Source organism: Halichoeres trimaculatus, unplaced genomic scaffold, assembly GCF_033239565.1.
Source record: "Halichoeres trimaculatus isolate MK-OKI-2021-1 unplaced genomic scaffold, fHalTri1.1 fHalTri1_scaffold_22, whole genome shotgun sequence".
Lineage (NCBI taxonomy): Eukaryota > Metazoa > Chordata > Actinopteri > Labriformes > Labridae > Halichoeres > Halichoeres trimaculatus.
This window is the reverse complement of record NW_027437200.1, coordinates 14,924,828-14,943,922: the sequence shown is the minus strand read 5'-3', so window position 1 is coordinate 14,943,922 and position 19,095 is coordinate 14,924,828. Positions and strand designations below refer to the sequence as shown.

The following is a 19,095-nucleotide window of genomic DNA, read 5'->3' as shown; positions in this document are numbered from 1 at the left end:
AGAGTTGAACAACTTGTGTTCATTGCGTAGGTTTTTGTTTTAAAGGCAGGTAAAGACTGTTATCATCGTTTACCTGCTACTGCATTGAAAACCCTGTGCAACCTCTGTGAAACCCTCACTAGTCCTATTTAGACAACAGCTAGCATTAGTATGTAATTGTCCCTCCTGACAACTTCACTATTTAGATTTAGATTAAGTCAACTTTATTCATCCCACAGGGCAGTTCAGTTTTAGCAGTCTACCCAGACTATACTGGGTACACTGCTCATTTATGGTGCAACTACAGTAAAGCTAAAATGTAAAAGCTACAGGTAGCTTACAATGATGCTTTGGGAACATTTCTTAAATTACCTCAATGGTCGAGTGCAAGTCACATGGTTCACATCCTGCTACTAGAAATATTGGTACAAACGTCTCTGTTGTGTTTTTCCTTTTTAATTTATTTTTACTAATTATCTGTTGTTCTGCTACTGATACATTTATATGGACCGAAGGGTCTGGAATAAAGTATGACATACTAACAACAGGCAGGAGTATGCCACAGTATGCCAGAGACAATATATAAACAATCATTTAACATTCTGTTTATTGATAAGCTGTCAGTATATTAATGCCAAGTGACTTCTCCTAAGGTTTATCAGCCCGATGACAGAAATAATGCAAGATTTGGAGTAACTGGTTGTTCTTTAGAACAAACTCAGGTCACTTTGCTAAAATCCAATGGCGCAGACAAGCCATCAAACCAGCAAATAAAAGAGAAAGTTAAAAATACTCTCATTAAAACACTGCTAAAAATATATAGCATTTTGTTACAGACATTCAAAGAGTTCAACTCCTTCGGTAAGTGAATTCTTTGTTGACTTATTTTATAAGCAAAGAATTTATTTAATGAGCATTAGCTAGTTAACGGATAAATGCTCACGTTAGCTGCACATCATGAATGAATAGAATATGTTTTTGTTTTTTTGTTTTTTCAATTTATTGACTTGTTTCAGGGGCAGCCAACATATTTATGAATCCATTGGCAAAATTTAGGTAAGAGCTTAAATTGGCATTCAAATCCTTTCAAGCTAATAAAAACATTAATTAGTGTCACAGGAGCTAATGTCAAGTTAATGGTAATATTTGCTAGCTAGTGTGCTAGTCAGCCTTTGAGTTATAAATACAGCTGCTATTGCCCTATTTTTCAAGTCATGTAATACTAACGACAACTAAACTTTGTTGTTGTCTGATAACAACCAAGTGGTCAACAAATATGCGTCTTTAATGTGAAATGTGGCCTTTTAAAGTGTGCCTCTATAAATCCTTTCTATGTCAAAGTTCAGTTGAAAATAGAAAGTGATGATCCAGACCTAGCTTGAGATTTCAGGTCTGCTATAACCTAAAATCTTTGAGCCAAGGGCGGGCCTGTATAATGTTCAAACAGCATGAGAGCATCACAACCCCAAGCATTACACCAAGGCGATTGAAACAGCAGCTGAGACTTCATTGTTATTACCCCAAATCCTCAAATGTGACAGAAGAGACCCTGACATGACACATGACCAATCTAAAGGTTCCTATTATGCTCATGAAGGCCCCTCCTGGTCACACAGGTGGTGTTTACCTTCAGTGTGACCACTTCATAATGGGCCCTGTAATCACACAACATCCAGCTTGAGCTGCACTGCAAGCGATAGCCCTGTGTACAGCATCGATTTCATGGTTTCACCTGCCAACACAGACAGGACAGGGACTGGTAGCAGGTGCAGAGTGCAACATGCCAAAACAATCGACTCCATTCTTTGTTGAGGGCCCCCCTGAACTTGTTAGATGTGTTATTATTAGTAAAACGAATTAAAAACCAATTAGGGCTACATTGGAAGTAAGAGAATTTGACAAATTACATGGTGAGCTTCCATGAGGTAGGAGCTGAGGATTACACGGCGCTACGCTCAAATCGCAGAATTGATTGCATGATTATACGTCCTGGCTTAGCCTCCAAAGAGTGAGCAATATCTGACAGAGCTGAGCTGGATCCCACTGTGCTAGACAGGATTTTACATTGTCCTTATTAGCTCCAAACAGTGGGGGGAACTAGTGGCTTATGTATAGCATCAGACTGCCAGCAGGTTTTCTTCCTTTGTTCTCTTTGCTCTCGCTTCGTCTCTGCCTTCTCTCTGTCTCTCACTTTCCCTCTACCTCGTCTTGCCATGAGCACTGAAGTGTCAATTTTGAAAAGTGAACTGAACAAAAGCGCTCCTCTGAAAGGAAGTATAATTATCCCCCCTTCCTAATTCTTTTTCAGGGGATGAGGGGTTTGACCGTTTGTGCCTGGACCAAATTTGCTATGGAAACCACACAGAGAGGTGCATCTAATTACTGGAAAAAGGATGCTTCAAGGACGAGAAATAGCACAACAACAGAGGCAGAAAAGCATGGCAACACACGCTCGTTTTCTGATGTGACAACTCGAAGAATCTAAAGGACCATGGAGGGAGACGCAGCTATGTTGACCTCCTATGAGCTCAACCTTTGGGAGGAGCTGTTAAAGCCGAAATGGGAGAAGGACAGAGGTTTTAATAAGTCTCTGGGAGGATAGACGCACAGTTCTCTGTGCTGAACTGTGGAAACTCAAGGTGAGAGGGCGGAGCAGAGGCAGATGTCAGGCGCTGGAGCTTCGTCATGTTTATGAGTCATCATAAAGGGTCAGCACATCACTCCAGCCACAGGCTCCCATGGCTAATCTGGGAAGTGCATCAGGGAGCGTGCACACAGCATGAGCACAAAGACGAAAGAGTCCTGGGGCGGGAGAAAAATTAGTGTACTCTTATGTTCACATGACTTCATAATGAGTAACAAGGGTAAATATGAAACACTTTTCTCATGCAGTGTTCAGTCTTTGAACTCTGGTACATCTGTATTGTTTCAGCCTCCTTTCAGTCCTTCTATTCCTCCCTCCTCGTTCAATTTGATGCTATTTCCCTGCAGCTAATATCAAATAATTATCCAGGCAGCAGCTCGAATGAAAACATGATGGATTGCCTCATGCTGTGACTGTGCCGCACAGTGCAGACACTCTTAGTTGTAATTGTTGTGGCATATTTTTTCCCTCCATTACAACTGATGGAGCAAATCAAATCGCAAATTAATAAAATCAATATTGTATCCGCAGCCATGTGTCCATCGATTTAGCACACTCCTCCACCGTTATTAACAGCAGATCTCATCGTGCAATCTCGCCGGCTTATGAAGATATCCAGAAGAGGGCTGTAATTTATCTGTAAAGAGGAAAAAAAAAAGAGAAGCTCCCCAAGTGGAATACAGATTTAAAGCTGTCAGAGAGGAGAAGGTGGTGGAGAGGGAAAGAGAGGAGGGGTTGCTAGATTGGGGGAGTTGGGGAGCAAATGAAGGGATATAGGGGGTAAAAAGCAGAGAGAGCACTTAAAGGACAAAATGTAAGTGAAAAGTAGGGAGGACTTGGAAGAAAAAGACTATTAAGGCTGAGGGTTTCGAGCTTGTCAGTGGAATACAGAGTCAGAACTCCACCGCTGAAGGAGAGTCAGAGTCATGGGTGGCTGCTTCTCTTATTAGACACTCGAATCCTCTAGTCTGTCTCAGGAACTTGGAAAGGAGACTCATATTGAGAAGCCCAACCACAATTGAGCCAATAATACCCTTTTGCTAATGTGGCAACCCAATCATTTATCAAAACGAAGTTTTTGTTTCCTTTTTGGAGATTCTAGCATGAGATATCCTTCAATTTAGCAGTTGGAACAGAAAACACAAAGAACCGTCTCCCAAAAGTGGCTCATTCTGCTTAAAGGATGTGATTGCTTTGTTCAGGAGAAAGTCCACTGGGCTGTCACAGATGAATTGCATCCGCACCCTAACAATAAAATGTGTCTCAAGTGACCGTTTTACACTTGGCCTCCAGCTCAATATACAAACAAACGCCTACATGACTTCGGCAGTGTTTATGCTTCGCCAGCAGAATTCTTTATCCTACGATGGCTTTGGGCACCATCCACAGTAAACTCCAGACAAGGTGCCCCCGTTTTCCCTCCCTGGTGCAAGCCCTAATAGGCAGGCAGCCCCTTTGCTACAGGAACAAAGCTGCCAGAAGCAGTTTTCAAACAATTCAACAGACTGTTTTGACTTGGCTTTTGTTGAGGAAGTTGAGTTTATTATTATAAAGCAAGTGGAAGGCGAGCGCACAACTGAATGGGAGATTTGTGGGTCCCTGGGTCGTCAAGTATTTCCCCTGGACAAGACGGCTATTAAAATCAGACACAAAGATTGGGAAAAGTCGGCAAAACCAAGCCAGGCTTTGTGTGAGGGTACTCAAAGTGAATTCAGAAAAGTCACATCCGTAGCCTGAAGTGAAAGGAAAAAAACCTGGGTGGGATTTATCTCCATACAGAACAGAATATGCTTATTCATGTAGAATTTACAGACTTTGGGTGTTGGAAGCTTTCTGGTTTCTGTTTGCTGTCTGACTGGCATTGTCCGGTTGTGTTTCAGAGGGCTTTAGCTGTGTGAAGGAAAACAGAAAAGGAAGAAAATCAAGCAGAATAAGGCAGAATAAGGCTGGGAAGCATCAGCCATCATCTGAGAAAGATTTAGCATCTTATTAAACTCTATAAATAGACATCTGTGTACGAGTGCGGCCAAGAGTCTGGTCCTAGCTGTTCTCTTTCCAACTCCAATATTTCGTCCAAAGTTTCCAGTCAGAGTGAAAAAACTGACAATCACACTGAAAAAGACAGTCTGAGGACGTGGATTCTATGACCACTAGCTATATCACAGATGCCCTCAAAATGGGAGGACCTGACATCGCAAGGACTGGGATCAGGGGAGTTAAAACCTAAAAGCTGGACAGTCTTTGTAATGCCCCGTTTCCACCAAGCAGTCCAGTTTAGATCAGTACAGTTTGGTCTGGGTTGGATCAGTAAAGCTTGGTCCTGTTTGCGTTTCTGCAGCCGACTGTGCCCCCTTGTGGTTGGCGGTGTGTAACCTGGATGCTGATAGCTGCATCAGTAACATGACAGTGTGACGCCATAGCAGCGCGACACAGTGTACCCCACTAATAAACCCAATGAAGAAGAAAAACACAACGCAGTAAACAAAGAACAACAGTGGAAGACATCCAGCAATTTGTATTCTTTATGATTGGTATGTGGTTCTTTGTTACAAAGCACAATCAAGCTTTGTTTCAGAGAAGACAGTGTACTGCAAGGAGACATACATCAGCACTGTCGCACTGTAAGTGACAACTTTTTCAACCAATCAACTGCAACTGCAGTGTTGTAGCTCCACCTTCCAGAATCTGATTGGTTTAGTCTGGCACCCCTACCGATAGGTCCCAAATAGTGGGATGGCTCGTCTTGGTTATTTAGGGATCTGTCCTAGGATAAGTCTGTGGAAATGCCATAAAGTGTGTGCCATGCCGAGACAAAAAAAAAAAAAAAAATGAACAGCTTAGTGGAAACGGGGCTTAACATCACCATGACTCAACCTATTCATCAGTCACCACAGAAACAGCTCACATCTACAATGTGCCCTCATCAGCCAAATCAGTCCTGCTGCTAATTATACAAAGTTCTTCACAACACTTAACCTAAATATAATTGAGACAGACAATTTTAAAGAAAATCTCACTCCCTGAAAAGTGTTCACAAAGGAAAAAGACCAAATCACTCCACAACTTTAGCGGGTACCATACTGGGAAAGAGTTTAACTCCACTGTGAAAACTGACATTTTAACATGGAACCTAATGGGTATCCTTTAACTTTTGGAGTAGGCCAAGTGGACATTTGGGGAACTGCATGTTTTTGGGATTTCTGCATTGCTATTACTTTTTAACACTGGAGGTTGGGTCTTACTTAATGCTTTCTTAAAATAACAATTAAATCACAATTTGAGATTTTAACTGAAAGGACAGCCAAAAATAGACATGCAGCAAAAAAACCTTGTGACTTGAAGTCAAATAAGTCACCACTGCAGCAAGGACAGTAGCCTACTGGGCCCACATGCTAATTGCTAACTTAAACTGGGGGCCTAAGTAGTCATTGTTGACATACATGTAAATGTAAACCCTAAGTGATAAAATAAATCTCAAAGTATCATAAGCAAATACCACAGACTCACTCTTTACCATGTAATTCAGCAAACCCACCAACATCCATCTTGACAAAGTGTTAAGACAGTAAGAAAATCTATGTTTTAGATTGGGTTTTGGCACTGTTTGGTACATGGGGCAAATCAATGGAAAACTAGGGTACTGATGTAAGTGAGTGGACATTTGAGTTGCCAAGAGCTTAATGGAGATGTCTGAGGGCAGGGGCCAGGCACACTCCATGTTTAAATATTGACAACACCAAAAAGCAGAGAGCTGATTAAAAATGTGAAGCTCTTCATTTTTAGTAGCTTTAGTCATGTCAGCTTCCTACATGGCCACCTTGCAGAGACTCTGACACTGAGAGGCTGAGATGGCAAAATGTGCATATTGCAGAGAGGCTGGTATAAAAGAGCCATCTGCCAGTGCTGGATCACAGGTAGGAATGGTTTTTACTCCAAAACATGAAAAGCTTCTATGAGGCAAGCAACCGAGGGAGCCATGTAAGACATCAAATACTAAAAAAGAGATGGTTCTGATTTGAATTTGAATTATTAGAGTTCACTTTAACCCAGCAGCTGCACACTACACCAATAATTTACCCATGATCAAAAGTTTCCAGCCACACAACATGACTGAGTTTTTGGCAGGTGTGATAATGGTGACTGTGGTGTTCCACTTCAGAGGTTATAAAAACAATACCTAAGGTCATATGGTGATGTCCGTGCTACTTCCTCTACCCTCACCTGAACTTCCTCTTTGTGTGTGCTCATCCTGTCACCCCATGCTGATCCACCCATTCCCAACCCAAATGTTTCCACTCCAGTTCAGCACATGAGCCTGACAGCGTTTTTCACCTGCTGCACTAATTAAATCCTTTTTTACTTACTGCCTTTAGAGACGCCTCACTAGACTGGACATTAACTGGCATCCAGTGGGCTGAACTGAAGCGAAAACAACAAGTATGTTTGGTTTTTATGAAAAAAAAGTCAACTGACCCGTCTGGATATGAGTGGATGTAATTCTCTAAAGATATTAAAGTGTTTTAAACTGAGCCAGCACTGAAGAGAGCTGTGTTTAAATGACCTTATTTATTTTCATATATGCTCACTTTCATTTTAGCACCTTGCTGACATTTTATATAAAATACCTGGTCTTAAATTGTTTATGTTTTACTTTAAAGCCATTGGGAACTCAAACACGCACAAGCCTTTAAGTAGTGTCATTTTGTGTTACTGTGCAGAATAAACAGCATTAAAAAGAAGGGCATGAAGTAACTGCCGTTTAAGTTTCTGTTACATTCACTGATTTGGGGTTTTAATTGGGCTCAGTAACACTTGGGCACAATTACAAGAAAACCTGCCAACAACTGTGAGAACAAATCACTCGACAGCAACAATTTAGCTTCCTTCAAGCATCTTTTTGGTGCCAAATGTTGCAGACTACAGGTGTTAAGTGTTGGGATGGTGGCAGCAACCATCATTTGATACAAGAGATTAGTTTGGGGCATTTCTTTCTGAAGTTATCTTCATTTTTTTGGCATTTTGTTCTGTCTTCAATAAGGCAGCTGAAGACGGGAAGAAAATAAGGTGAGAAGAGATTGGGTGCTCTCTTGGCTGGTCCAAAAAGAACTGCAGCTGCTGTATACTATAATAATAATAATAATAAATTTTATTTATAGAGCGCTTTTCAACAAAACTCAAAGTCGCTTTACATAAAAAGTTAAAAGTGCAGATAAAAGACAGGTGAACAACAGAAAACAGATAAAAACGGAAAGTTACAGTGCAAAGGTAAAAACATAGAGCGTTGAGGAGGGACTGTGGATTACTGGTTGAAAGCAGTGCGGAAGAGGTGTGTTTTTAAACTGGATTTGAAGATGGTGAGGTCAGTGGAGTTGCGGATGTTTTGAGGGAGTGAGTTCCAGAGAGAGGGGGCGGCAACTGAAAAGGCTCTGTCCCCCCAGGTTCGGTGCTTGGTCCTAGGGACGGTGAGGAGGTTAGAATCCGAGGAGCGGAGGGGACGGGAAGGGATGTAGGGGTGGAGCATGTTCGTGAGGTATGGGGGGGCCTGGTTATGGAGGGCTTTGTAGGTAAGCAGAAGGATTTTGAATGTGATGCGGAAAGGGATGGGGAGCCAGTGCAGGTTGTGAAGGATGGGGGTGATGTGTTCTCGGGAACGGGTGTGAGTGAGGAGGCGAGCGGCGGAGTTCTGGATATACTGAAGTTTATTGAGGAGGGTGGATGGTGAGCCGTAGAGTATGCTATTGCAGTAGTCAATGCGTGAGGTGATGAAAGCGTGGATGAGGGTTTCGGCTGCAGGGAAGGAGAGAGAGGGGCGAAGGCGGGCAATATTTTTGAGGTGGTGGAAAGCTGTTTTTGTTACTGATTTTATGTGCTGGTTGAAATTGAGGGAACTGTCCAAGATGACTCCAAGGTTACGGCAGTAGGGTGCGGGTGAAAGGGTGGTGCTGTTGAAGGTGAGGTGGAAGTCTTTGGCTGCGGAGGTGAGGGAATGTGGACCTATGACGAGGATGTCTGTTTTGGAACTGTTGAGTTTGAGGAAATTTGATTCTAACCAGGAATTGATGTCAGAGAGGCAGTCAGTGAGGGTGGAGTGGATCTGAGGGTTGATGGAATTTGTGGATATGTATAATTGAATGTCATCTGCATAGCAATGGAAATGGAGACCGTGGCGATGGATAATCTGACCGAGGGGGAGGAGGTACAGGATAAAGAGGAGGGGACCAAGCACCGAGCCCTGAGGGACACCTTGGGACAGGGGGGCAGTAGTGGAGGAGCAGCTGTTGGTGGAGATGAATTGTTTCCGGTCTGTTAGGTAAGATTGTATCCAGGAGAGAGCGTCGTTGGTGATGAGGAGATGGGATTTGAGACGGGATAACAGGATGGAGTGATTGATGGTATCAAAGGCGGCAGTGAGGTCCAGGAGAATGAGGATGGTGAGTTTGCCAGAGTCAGAGGAGAGGAGGAGGTCGTTGGTTATTTTGAGGAGAGCAGTTTCTGTGCTGTGGTGGGTACGGAATCCGGATTGAAATTGTTCATACAGGTTATTGTTGGTAAGGTGGGTCTTGATCTGGGATGCAATGGCTCTTTCAAGTATTTTGGAAATGAAGGGGAGATTTGAAATGGGGCGGAAGTTGTGGAGGTCATCGGGGTTGAGTCCAGGTTTTTTGAGGATGGGGGTTATGGCAGCCAGTTTCAGCGACGGAGGAACGGTGGAGGAGGTGATGGAGGAATTGACGATGGCAGTGATAAGCGGGGAGATGGTGGGGAGACAGACTTTAACAAGGGAAGAGGGGATGGGATCGAGGACAGAAGTGGAGGATTTCATAGTAGTAATGATTTTTGACAGGTCGGCTTGGGAAATCGGTAAGAATTTGCAAAGTGGAGAGGTGATGAGAGGGGCAGTGAAGAGGGGGGAGACATGAGAGGGGGGCGGTGTGGGTAGAGAACTGTAAATGCTGTTGATTTTTGTTTGAAGGAATGAGAGGTAGGAGTTACATTTTTCAGTGGTGAAGGAGTCTGTGGTATTGTTTGTGGGGTTAAGGAGCTTGTTGATGGTGGAGAAAAGAGCTTTATGGTTGTTCGAGCCAGTGTTAATGAGATTGGAGTAGTAGTTGGAGCGGGCGTGGGTGAGGGCGGATCTGTATAGTTGGAGGTGGTCTGTGTAAGCTTGGATATGAACAGTGAGTCTGGTTTTTCTTGAGAGTCTCTCTAGCTGGCGTTTTTTGGATTTCAGGTGGTGGAGATGAGGGGTGAACCAGGGGGCAGGGTGGGTGAAAGAAACAGTTCTGGTTTTTAAGGGGGCTAACTGATTGAGGCAGGTGGAGAGACAGCTGTTGTAGTGGGTGATAAGTTTGTCCGGGTTGTCCGTTGATGGAGGGGGGTGGGTGGTTAAAGCAGTGCTAAGTGAAACTGAGAGGTCATGGGGCAGGATGGATTTGATATTTCTGTAGGATAAAGTACGTTTTTCTTTGAGAACAGGGGTTGGGAGATGGATGTCAAAAGCTATGGCAAGGTGATCAGAGATATGGAGGTCGGAACAGGTGAGTTCTTGGATGTTGAGACCGGAGGTGCAGACTAAGTCCAGGGTGTGGCCGTAGGAGTGGGTGGGAAAGTTGATGTGTTGATGTTTGAAGAGTTAAGTTGAGTTCAGTTTTGAGAAAATAGGTTACTAGGCAATGCTACAAATCAATCATTTAGCATGGGGTTCATTGCTAATGGCAAAACAGGGACATCTCAGGTGACATCTGAGAGCTAGGCGCCGCCCTGTTGGCTATAGCTGCCTTTTGCAGCAGCTCTCTCTTCTTTGTCCTTTTTTTGTAATTTTTTTGTCTTTTTTGTAATCTTTGTATTTGGAGTGGATCATTACTTTGTTTGGCTCATTTGTTGGTCATGGACACCAAACTTTTTGTGGCTTCAGTGATATTTTTACTACTTTTTCTCCTGTGCTTGTCTGGAGATCCTACATGTAGCCATGGCTGCATTGTTTACATGTGAATTCATGTCAATGCTAACTGGTGTAAGGCCTGATGTCTTCCTACAAGGTGAGGAGAAGGAGGTGAGGACAACGTGTTGGTTCTCAGGTGTGAGCTAAGAAGTGACAACATGGACCTGTCCTTCCATCCATCGTTATCGGGAATGTAAGATCTATCTCCAACAAGATGGACAAGCTAGCCGTGCTAACCCAGCAACAGAGGGAATACCAGAGGGCAAGGTAGCATCATGCTATTCAAAGACATGGCTAACGGAGCTAACATCAAACACCGCTATTTTGGCTTCACCTGCTGTGAGCAGACAGGATCCAGGAGACAGAGATGGAGCATGACTGATGAAGCTCAGTCCTGGACCCTGTGGAGGTGGAGGCTGGCTGAACTGGAGAATGATGGACAAGCTGTCATCATCTATTTTCTTATGGACCTTTTTGCACTTTATATACACTTTCTTACTTTTGTTTTCTTGATTGCTGCTGTGACTTCACTTTCGTTGTACTTGTTACAATGACATTGAAGTTCTATTCTTTTCTATTCTATTCTATCTGCTAATTGCTAACCCTGAGATTATTTTTCCTTGCTAACCACACGAGGAAATAAATGAAACTGCAAATCTAGTCCTTTCACCTAGTTCTTGGATGTGGTTTTCCTGTGGCTATAAACACCTGCTCTCACCCAGATCTCATGGACACCTAACGATCAATCATCGGTATGAAATATTCATCTGAAAATAATGCAAAAAATAAACACCTTCACAGTTAATGCCATGAAGCGGTAAGAAAGGAAGTGTTGTTTTCACATCAATTGGTGTCCATATAACAAATAAAAGCTGTGTCTTCTCAATGAGCACACGCTGAAAGATGATCATTTTTCACATGTTAACAACACTCATAATAATATTTCCTGTCCTCCAGCTGGGTGTTATGTTTCACAGATCACAGAAAACATCACTTTTCACACATCCATAGCTGACACTGCTGCGTCTTGATCTGTTCTACTAAACCGGATGGCACTTTCAAGATATTTCCAAGCATCTGGAGCCATCACTAGCATCCGTGTTGATTGGCTTGTTGATGACTCACTGGTGTTGATAGGAAATGAGAATGGGTAATAGCATGAGAGAGGTGCTGTGGATGTTTGAGAGGAGAGAGGAATACGTACTGTAGGGCACACATTCATACTGGACTTCCAGGTATTTATAGGTTCCTGGGCAGGGGTCCGGAAATACATCAGGTCCGGCCACAACGGCACACTGGGTCCGGTTATTACATCTGAAACAGAAGATGATGCCTGTTAGAGAAAAAAAATAACCAAGCAACGTCAAACAGTCACTAAACAGCAGGATATCAGTCAGATGTGAAATACTTGTATGTAAATCTGTAGCAAGAGATTATAGAGCACCATTAGTAAAGAATATGACTCATACATTCTCTTTAATGTGCACATCTCCTACATGTCTTCAAGTATGTTCAAAACATGGGATTGAAACAGGGTTGGTAAACTGACCACTTGTGCCATGCACTTTAAAAACAGCCGTCAGACCTAACTTGATTAAAATTGTGTTCCCCGGTGTTATTAAAGCTAAAATGTCCCAAAAAACAACTTAAAGCTCCTGTGAGGACCATTTAGCTAGTATTTATTTTTCATCCCCTGTGGACTTCGATAGTTTTGTTTTGAACAAATAGAGTAAAAAAAAAAATCTAATGAAAATGTCTTCTTGCAGCATACCTATAAATGATTTTGTTGGTAATCTTCCCCCTAGCAGCAGATTAATGCAAGAAAAAAGTTAATATAGAAAAAAATGATCTCTATGCTGATGATTGCATTTGTTTTTGTAGCTAATAAAGAGACACTAATATGAATTTCAGTCGGTTTTTTAAGCGACTTAAACCTTCTCACAGTAGCTTTAAACTACATTATAAACAGAAGATACACTTTAAGACGGTTTGTTTGTGTTTTGATGTTGATAAAGTTGCAAACTTGTTATTTTGGTCGGCCATATTTGAAATATATAGATGTAGAAAATTGTCTGACAAAGATGTGTTTGATACCATCTGCTATTATTGCTAGTATTAATGGATTAGTCTGACTGAAATAATTACAAAATAAAGTTCATAATAGACTGAGATTGTGTGATATTTTTTAATGATATGAGATTATGACATTCACATTTTTTAAGGATCAGAATTCACTGTCATGGCTAAGTGTATGTCTCTGTTGAGAAGCAGACTCAGACGTCATCGAGAGTTTCAGGCTCTAACCCGTGTTACAGGTTACATTCTTATTAACACATGATGGATGGCAGCCGCAGCAGTGGAGGAAAGGAGGGGGGCTGACACAATCAACTGAGTGCGAAATCAGCCCCAACGTGAAATGTAGGTCTTCATTAAAAAACACAATTATGGTGCCGGTGGTGTTCTCGTGTGCCATTTTGTTTTTGGCAGTCATCAATCACAGCCCTACTTCATATGCACGAAGAGCGACTCGCCGCACATAATAGCAACGCTTATCTCACAACATTAACTCTTAAATGTTTTGACGGGTATTGATCATGTGTCGGCAAAGTGAAAGTCAGGAAATGGAGGTTTGTATTGCTTTCACTTCTGCAGCACACAGTACAGGTATATGATCGCTGCCTGTCAAATCTATACTCATTTACAGATTACTGTTATCCTGGGATATGTGAAACGTATTTATTCCCCAGCAAGGCGTTTACAGTGTAAGTCTAGTGAAGGTCAAGGCAGGGTCTGACACAATGATTCATACGCCACAATTAAAGGATTCTCTACACCTTAATTAACATTGATTGGCTGCCGACTAATCAATCGAACCAGTGAGGGACAAGCAAAAAGAAGCCCATCTCATTTTAAGCCCAGCCTGTAATGAGATATGGTCTGTCGAGTCTCTCCCACGTGAGCTTTATGGGTTCATGAACCGAGCCTCCCAACTCCACTCCCCCCCTACTCTGCCACTCAGGTCTGCTGTCTGCTGACTGTCCCTGCCAATGAAGAGTTAATTCCCAGGCAGTAAACGCTGGTCAAATAAATAAGAGGTCAAGCCCATGAAAGCGAGAAACAATTACACAGCCTTCTCATCTCCACAGCCTTCCTCTTAACGACTATTTCTGGATTATTCTGTGGAGAACCCAGATAGTGTGGTGGGGGGTTTGTACTGAATGAGTGAGAACACAAGTTAAGATTACGTGTCACATAGAATTAGAAGTGAGGTGGAAAGACATGAGCCTCAAAGCAGCAACAAACACACTTAAATGAGTCGAGAAGTGCACATGGATGGCTTTGGAGCTAACAGTTAGCTTGTTTTGTAAATGTCTAACAGTCAAGAGTAAAAGAAAATGTAGTGTGATACAAATTGATAGTATGTGAAAAATCTTTTCTTAAATTTTGCTTTTATATGATAAATAACTCTCATGATACTGTTACTTTTGCAATATTAACTCAAAAACTTCATAAAATTCCCGAAAAAGCTAGGTGGATTCACAGGTAGCATAATGGTAAGCTAGGCTAATGACTCAGCATTGTTAGTTTTTGCATATCATGGACCTATTTTGTATTTTATTGTTCATTTTTGTAAGGTTCTTTTTTGTTTGTTTGTTTTTGTGCATTCTGTGCTTTGTCATAGTCTTACCACAAAGTATAAGTTGTTTATTAAATGTAAACAAAAGTTACAACATGAGCTTATTGGAGGATTTACAACCATTAGCTATGAATGTAAGCAACTCAATGCAAGGACAGTATTCCAACAGTCTAATATGTGAAGGGATACATCTTTCTATTTTGTTGTTGTAGTAGTTTGTTTTTTTATGTTATGTTTTTCCTAAATTTTGAATATTAATCAACTGAAACAAAATCTGAAAGTCCTGCTAGACTGTGGGGTTTAGCCAAGTGGCAACCTCTGGTCTAAGAATATGAGACAATGCAAAGTGCTAAAATCTGCTGTTTCTTGAGTGTTCGCTTGAGGCTGTCTCCCTAAGTACAGGAAGTCACATACACACCAAGCTAAAAAAAAAAAAAAAAAAGTTTTTGGAACAGAAATTAAGCTATTTACAGCCTGGTTCGAAAAACATCTCCTGTCTGAGTCGCTAATTTCACTGTCAGCACACACAGTACAGGGGGTGATTTTTTTTTTCTAACTCGGCAGTTCAGAGGATATTAAGACCACAAGCTCGCTCAATCAGAGGCACAGCTCAGGGTCACATGACCAACAGGCGCAATATAGCTGTACGCAAAGCCCTTACCACTACCAATATGGCTGCAATAGCCGATGTGCTTCATTTTCCGTTTCAGAAACAGACAGGTGATATCGGAGAGACTTCATCAATGTTTTACACAGCCTATGGGTTTAGCACATCTGAAAACTTAAGGCTAACCACGTTTAACACTTAAAGAGGAAAACACCCTGATTGCATGGCAAACAAAATGACTTTCCAAGAGTATTTTCCGGACTGAAATTCCAGTTGACTCCCTGACTCGACACCCCCATAGGAACGCCATAGCTGTGACCAGGGCAGATATATTTTGTACTACCGGTCAAACTAATGAAGCAAGACATTAGAATTGTTGACATTATGTAGGTTAATGAATTGCTGGGTAGTTTGGGAACTAGGAGGAAAGTTAAATAAGGGGAAATATAAATATATAATGATACAATTCTCCTGAGAGGAGCCCCTGCTTGGTCAAGCAGGAAACCCCAGAGCTATGTTGAGGCAGCCACATTTGGTTTTGATGATAAATTTAGAGATGAGTTAGGTTTTAACAAGATTTTTTTGTCAATTTTTTCAGTTACTTACCAAAAATGTTTTCTTTTAGCCAAGGTTTTGACAAGGTAAAAGCTAAGTTTACCAAATGCAACTGTGTACTTCTGCAGTCCCTGCTATTCAGCAAAAGACAACCCATAGCTGTGATTAGTTTACAAATATACATTTACATACTTGTTCTTTCTTTCTTTGTTCTTTTTTTTGCCCTGTTAGTTTCAATCAAATGTTTTGTAAGCCAGATGGGTTTTTTTTTAATTAATTCCATTATTCATCTATTCATTCTATTTCATTTTTTGAGTATTGATTTAATTAAACATGTGATCTATTGATTAGGCTAAAACTGTCTATTTTATTCTTAATAATATATTTAATATTATATTTAATTCTTAATAAGGTGTACATTTCTTAACTCTTTAACATGCTAACAGTTGTGTGTTTGTATTAATAGTTTGCATAGCATCAATGCTAAAAGAAATCTCTCTGGGTCCAAACAGACAAAGAACCTGGATATTTATTACTTTCATTTAACTATGTTGCCTAAAGAAGTTCAGCAAGACATTTAATCATAGTTTGTATTGACTTCCTCTTAAAGGATTAAACATCAAAATGTGTATTTAACCCGGATTGCAAAATTTAATCCCAGCCTCAACATCGATCTTGACCCAAATTCCAAATCCCTTTTGCGTTTTTAGCTCTGCACAAATAAAACCTCCTTATCAGTTTTCTGTTTGTTCCTCGCAGGAGGGAGAATAAAATAAAGGTGGAGGAATAATTACAATTAAATGGATCAAGTGCAAATCAATAGGGAGAGTAGGAGGGCGATCGATAGGCGGAGGAGCTGCAGCGCGCCACGTGCCACTACCACTTCACAATTACCAATTAGGAGGGTAATTAGGATTTCATCAGACACTTGGCGCTGGTGGGGCCCTTTGAACTGACAGGGGAAGAAGGAAATAGATCCACACATAAGTGGTTTATCCAGATATGTATGGGGTTTACACGTGCACTATAGAAAGAAGGAGACGGCAGGTGGCTGGGAGCTACTGCAGACATAACGCTCTAATTGGCACCTTGCTGGGTAAACCCCCAACAACTGGCTAAAATGTCTCCTTTGAAACACACAGGAGAGATGCTTCCGTTTAGGAGTTAATCTACTTTTTATTGAACCAATGGTACCAAAAGTTCAGGGCATCCACAACCTTAAATTCAAGGTAAGATTCTCAAAGAAACAAAATTTGCCAACTGCACATTTTTTATCCTTATTCCCGCTTTCCTCTCTTCCTGCTTATTCCTCCTGTTCCCTCGTCTGCCGTTTGTTATAACTGGCAGATTAGAGCTCAGACTGCCAGCTGACGAGGGGAGATGTGGCACAAAGCACAAGAGCCCTATGTAAGCACAAACTGTAATGACTATAATCGCCTGCTGATCCCTGCTGCTGCCTCTGATGTAAGACCGTTTGAATCCCAGAAGTCTATTGACCACAAAGTTTAGACAAAAAAAGGGGGGAAAGAAATTGATGAATGGGTAAATGGGAAAAAAAAATCAATGGGAGGGAAAATAAACAGCTGGTAGTTGAGGACAGGGGAGGTGAAGATGCTGCCAGAGCTTGACAGATTTGTCCAAATTGGAGAGTAATACAGGAGAATTGGTGTGCACCACTGTTCCCTTTCAGAGCTCAAATGATTTATATCAGATGAAGACTACCACCCAAGTGGAAGTAGAGAACGGATCGTGAGTTCTTAAAAGTTCAGGTGAGAATAAAAGCAATGTTGAATCTGCTTTGAGTGCTTTTCCATTGAATCCGTATCAAAGTAGTTTGCTTGAAGTAAGTCAAATACGAGCGGAGACGGTTCAGCTGGCGTTCGCCATCGAGGGAGGATCTTTCTTTCTTTCTTTCTTTCTCTGGAGTTCTCGCACAGTTTGGATGTGTTTGATGACACAGTTCCTGTCAGGAAGCGCAAACTCTTCATTTGCTTTCAGTTAAAAAGAGCAAACAGTGCGGCCCACCTTCAAGAAATGCACGCACACACACCGGTACAAGTTCTTGATTTAAGACAAAGACAAAGATGCACAAGGTGCTTTAGGGACTCAGGGTGTGTGTGTGTGTGTGTGTGTGCCAAGACAAAGTGCACGTTAGTATTGTGTGAGTCATCTAGAGTGTGTGTCAGTGCCAGGCGTTTGTACACACTCATATTTGTAAGACGGGCAGAAAGGGAGGGAGGGAGAAAAAGTGACGGACGGGTCAATATCCCCGACTCTCTTTTGGGACCCATTACGCTTTAGTGATGGTCTTCGCCACCCACGGTCGACTTCATTCATTATCTTTCCCAGCTGCACGCCGCCACATCCATCTTTTCTCATTCGGCCTGTCTCTTGGCGCAGCACAAGAAAAAAGAAAAAAAAGCCACAACCTCTAAAACCGCCATGAAAACCTCTGGAAAATATTAGAAAAAGAAGAAGAGGAAATGGCCTCGAGCCCGTGCATTTTACTCCAGAGAGGAATTATTAAAAAGTAACTGCTGAGTGTCGATTAGCATAGCTCTTTTACAGAAAGAGGAATTATCAGTAAGACTCCCAGTGGAAGCCCATTGTTCACACAGAGGAGCTTGTTAAGACGCATATGTATCAAGTTTTCTGCTGCAGAGCTGCTATAGGATACTGCATCATTTATATGTTCCTCTTATTTGGAGCTGCTTTACAGATACCCCGAGCTGCGGAATATCAGACAACTCTAACAACCATGCTAATGCTCTCTTAATGCATGCCATTGAATTCAGTGAAACCACAATGATTCTGTTACAACACCCACTTTAGTCGGCGGTTTAACAAAGAGCTGTTTCAACAGATAGAATTACTAACAAACATATTTTATTCATGTTTTGTTATTCATTATGGGTGGAAAGTGGCGAAGCTATTCATTTCATTGTAACATCTGCTGCAGTATCATTTTCACAGCGCCCTGTCGAACCACAAAGTGCCACAGAAAAAGTTTATTAGAGGCTACTTGTGAAATGGTATTGGCCTTTTGTCATTGTGTGGAGTGCTTGGGTTTTGTCCAATGGCTTCCATTTGTTGTACTTTCACAGCCACTATTATCAAAAAGGTTGCATGCTGGATAAAATCTTCATACAAACAGAATTTGATTTCAATTTTAAGCCTTTATTGAATTAGAAATTGTGCAAAGACAACTGGTCAAATGTTGAAATACGAATAAATGTGAATATTTTTGGTTCATGATGCACCAAATCTTCACCAGGACTCTACTACTACAGAGCCATACTGTTTTAACACATGCAGAATGTGGTTTAGCGTTGTCTTGCTGAAATATGAATGGTCCTTCTTGCCTGGATGGCAGCATATGTTCAACAAAGACCTGTAAAGAATGTTAATGTTATACAAAAAGAAAGATGGTTCTTGTCTTGGGAGATAAAGGAAGACTCAGGGAAGAGGTCACCTGTGCATCTGGATCCGTTCATGTAAGGTTCTCTCTTTGCAAGGTGCAGTTTGTGGCTGTAGTAAAAGTGACCTCAGACTATGGTTTTTGAGAATGATTTTGAGCCCATGCAGTGAGTCCCATTACAGAGTCATGATGATTTTTTTGTAATGTTCTTGTTTTTTTTTGACCCTGTGTCATGGACACTGCTGGACCTGTCTGCTCCTCCTAGTCCCCAGGTGCTAACCTTCCTGCTCACACCTTTTGCTAATTACCTACC

At 41.6% G+C, this 19,095-nt stretch overlaps 1 protein-coding gene across 22 annotated transcripts in view; it reads right to left on the bottom strand.

Moving 5' to 3' along the window:
- The window catches only part of LOC141811063 (adhesion G protein-coupled receptor L3), a 324,467-nt gene that overhangs the window by 140,843 nt on the left and 164,529 nt on the right, over positions 1-19,095 (bottom strand). For all 22 annotated transcript variants that reach the window (XM_074698944.1, XM_074698947.1, XM_074698936.1 and 19 more), the window contains exon 5: positions 11,770-11,879. In XM_074698944.1, the coding sequence (XP_074555045.1) occupies positions 11,770-11,879 (110 nt within the window). The remainder of the gene's footprint in view (positions 1-11,769; positions 11,880-19,095) is intronic.